A 1598-nucleotide genomic window follows, 5' to 3' on the forward strand; every position below is an offset into this window, starting at 1 on the left:
GGACAGAGGAGGTGAGGGTGTAAGGACAGAGGATGTGAGGGTCTAAGGACAGAGGATGTGAGGGTGTAAGGACAGAGGATGTGAGGGTCTAAGGACAGAGGATGTGAGGGTGTAAGGACAGAGGATGTGAGGGTGTAAGGACAGAGGATGTGAGGGTCTAAGGACAGAGGATGTGAGGGTCTAAGGACAGAGGATGTGAGGGTCTAAGGACAGAGGATGTGAGGGTGTAAGGACAGAGGATGTGAGGGTCTAAGGACAGAGGATGTGAGGGTCTAAGGACAGAGGATGTGAGGGTCTAAGGACAGAGGATGTGAGGGTCTAAGGACAGAGGATGTGAGGGTCTAAGGACAGAGGATGTGAGGGTCTAAGGACAGAGGATGTGAGGGTCTAAGGACAGAGGAGGTGAGGGTCTAAGGACAGAGGATGTGAGGGTGTAAGGACAGAGGATGTGAGGGTCTAAGGACAGAGGATGTGAGGGTCTAAGGACAGAGGATGTGAGGGTGTAAGGACAGAGGATGTGAGGGTCTAAGGACAGAGGATGTGAGGGTGTAAGGACAGAGGATGTGAGGGTCTAAGGACAGAGGATGTGAGGGTCTAAGGACAGAGGATGTGAGGGTCTAAGGACAGAGGATGTGAGGGTGTAAGGACAGAGGATGTGAGGGTCTAAGGACAGAGGATGTGAGGGTCTAAGGACAGAGGATGTGAGGGTCTAAGGACAGAGGATGTGAGGGTGTAAGGACAGAGGATGTGAGGGTGTAAGGACAGAGGATGTGAGGGTGTCTGTAAGGACAGAGGATGTGAGGGTGTAAGGACAGAGGATGTGAGGGTGTAAGGACAGAGGATGTGAGGGTCTAAGGACAGAGGATGTGAGGGTGTAAGGACAGAGGATGTGAGGGTCTAAGGACAGAGGATGTCTCATGTGTACAGATTGTAAAGCCCTCTGAGGCAAATTTGTAATTTGCGATTTTGTGCTCTACTAAATAAACTGAATTGAATTGAATATATACACTATCTGTCTGTCTGTCTGTCTGTCTGTCTGTCTGTCTGTCTGTCTGTCTGTCTGTCTGTCTGTCTGTCTGTCTTCATCAGTCCAACAGAAGTCTTATTCACCGGTTGTCTCTGTCTCTGCAGCGATGTCCGGCCTCGTCGTTCCTCCGATGTAAAACGTCTTCCTCCTCGTTCCTCGTCTCTCTCCTCCCCCTCAGCCACGAGCACCAATCACCTCAGAGGAGGCGGGCCTCAGGCAGCAGCTGACCAGTCAGGACGGAGTATTGATCCGTCCGTCCCAGATGAAAAAAGAAACGGTTGTCTCTGATTGGACGGAGACGAAGATATAAAGGACTTTTCTGATGTTTCACTGTGTGTTTAAGTAAAAAGAAGTGACATCACACCAGCTGATTGATCACCTGCTGAAGAGGTGAACACATGAGGAGACTGATTGTCCCAGAGGAGGACAGTCACAAACCGTCCACAACATGTGAGTTAAGAACTGAAATCCATCAAATGAAAACCTCCTGGTTTACCTCTGCTGCTGTCGGCCAATCAGAGTCCAGTATTGTGACGAGACATGAACACCTGATGAAAGGTGTGAAAGCTGA

At 50.0% G+C, this 1598-nt stretch overlaps 1 protein-coding gene across 5 annotated transcripts in view; it reads left to right on the forward strand.

The window, feature by feature from the left end:
* Positions 1-1201, forward strand: part of LOC129091010 (transcription factor COE3-like) — a 61263-nt gene extending 60062 nt beyond the window's left edge. For all 5 annotated transcript variants that reach the window (XM_054598420.1, XM_054598421.1, XM_054598422.1 and 2 more), the window contains one exon: positions 1132-1201. In XM_054598420.1, the coding sequence (XP_054454395.1) occupies positions 1132-1163 (32 nt within the window). In that variant the 3' untranslated portion in view covers positions 1164-1201. The remainder of the gene's footprint in view (positions 1-1131) is intronic.
* Positions 1202-1598: the final 397 nt, after the last annotated feature.

Source organism: Anoplopoma fimbria, chromosome 5 (genome assembly GCF_027596085.1).
Source record: "Anoplopoma fimbria isolate UVic2021 breed Golden Eagle Sablefish chromosome 5, Afim_UVic_2022, whole genome shotgun sequence".
In the NCBI taxonomy this organism is placed as follows: domain Eukaryota; kingdom Metazoa; phylum Chordata; class Actinopteri; order Perciformes; family Anoplopomatidae; genus Anoplopoma; species Anoplopoma fimbria.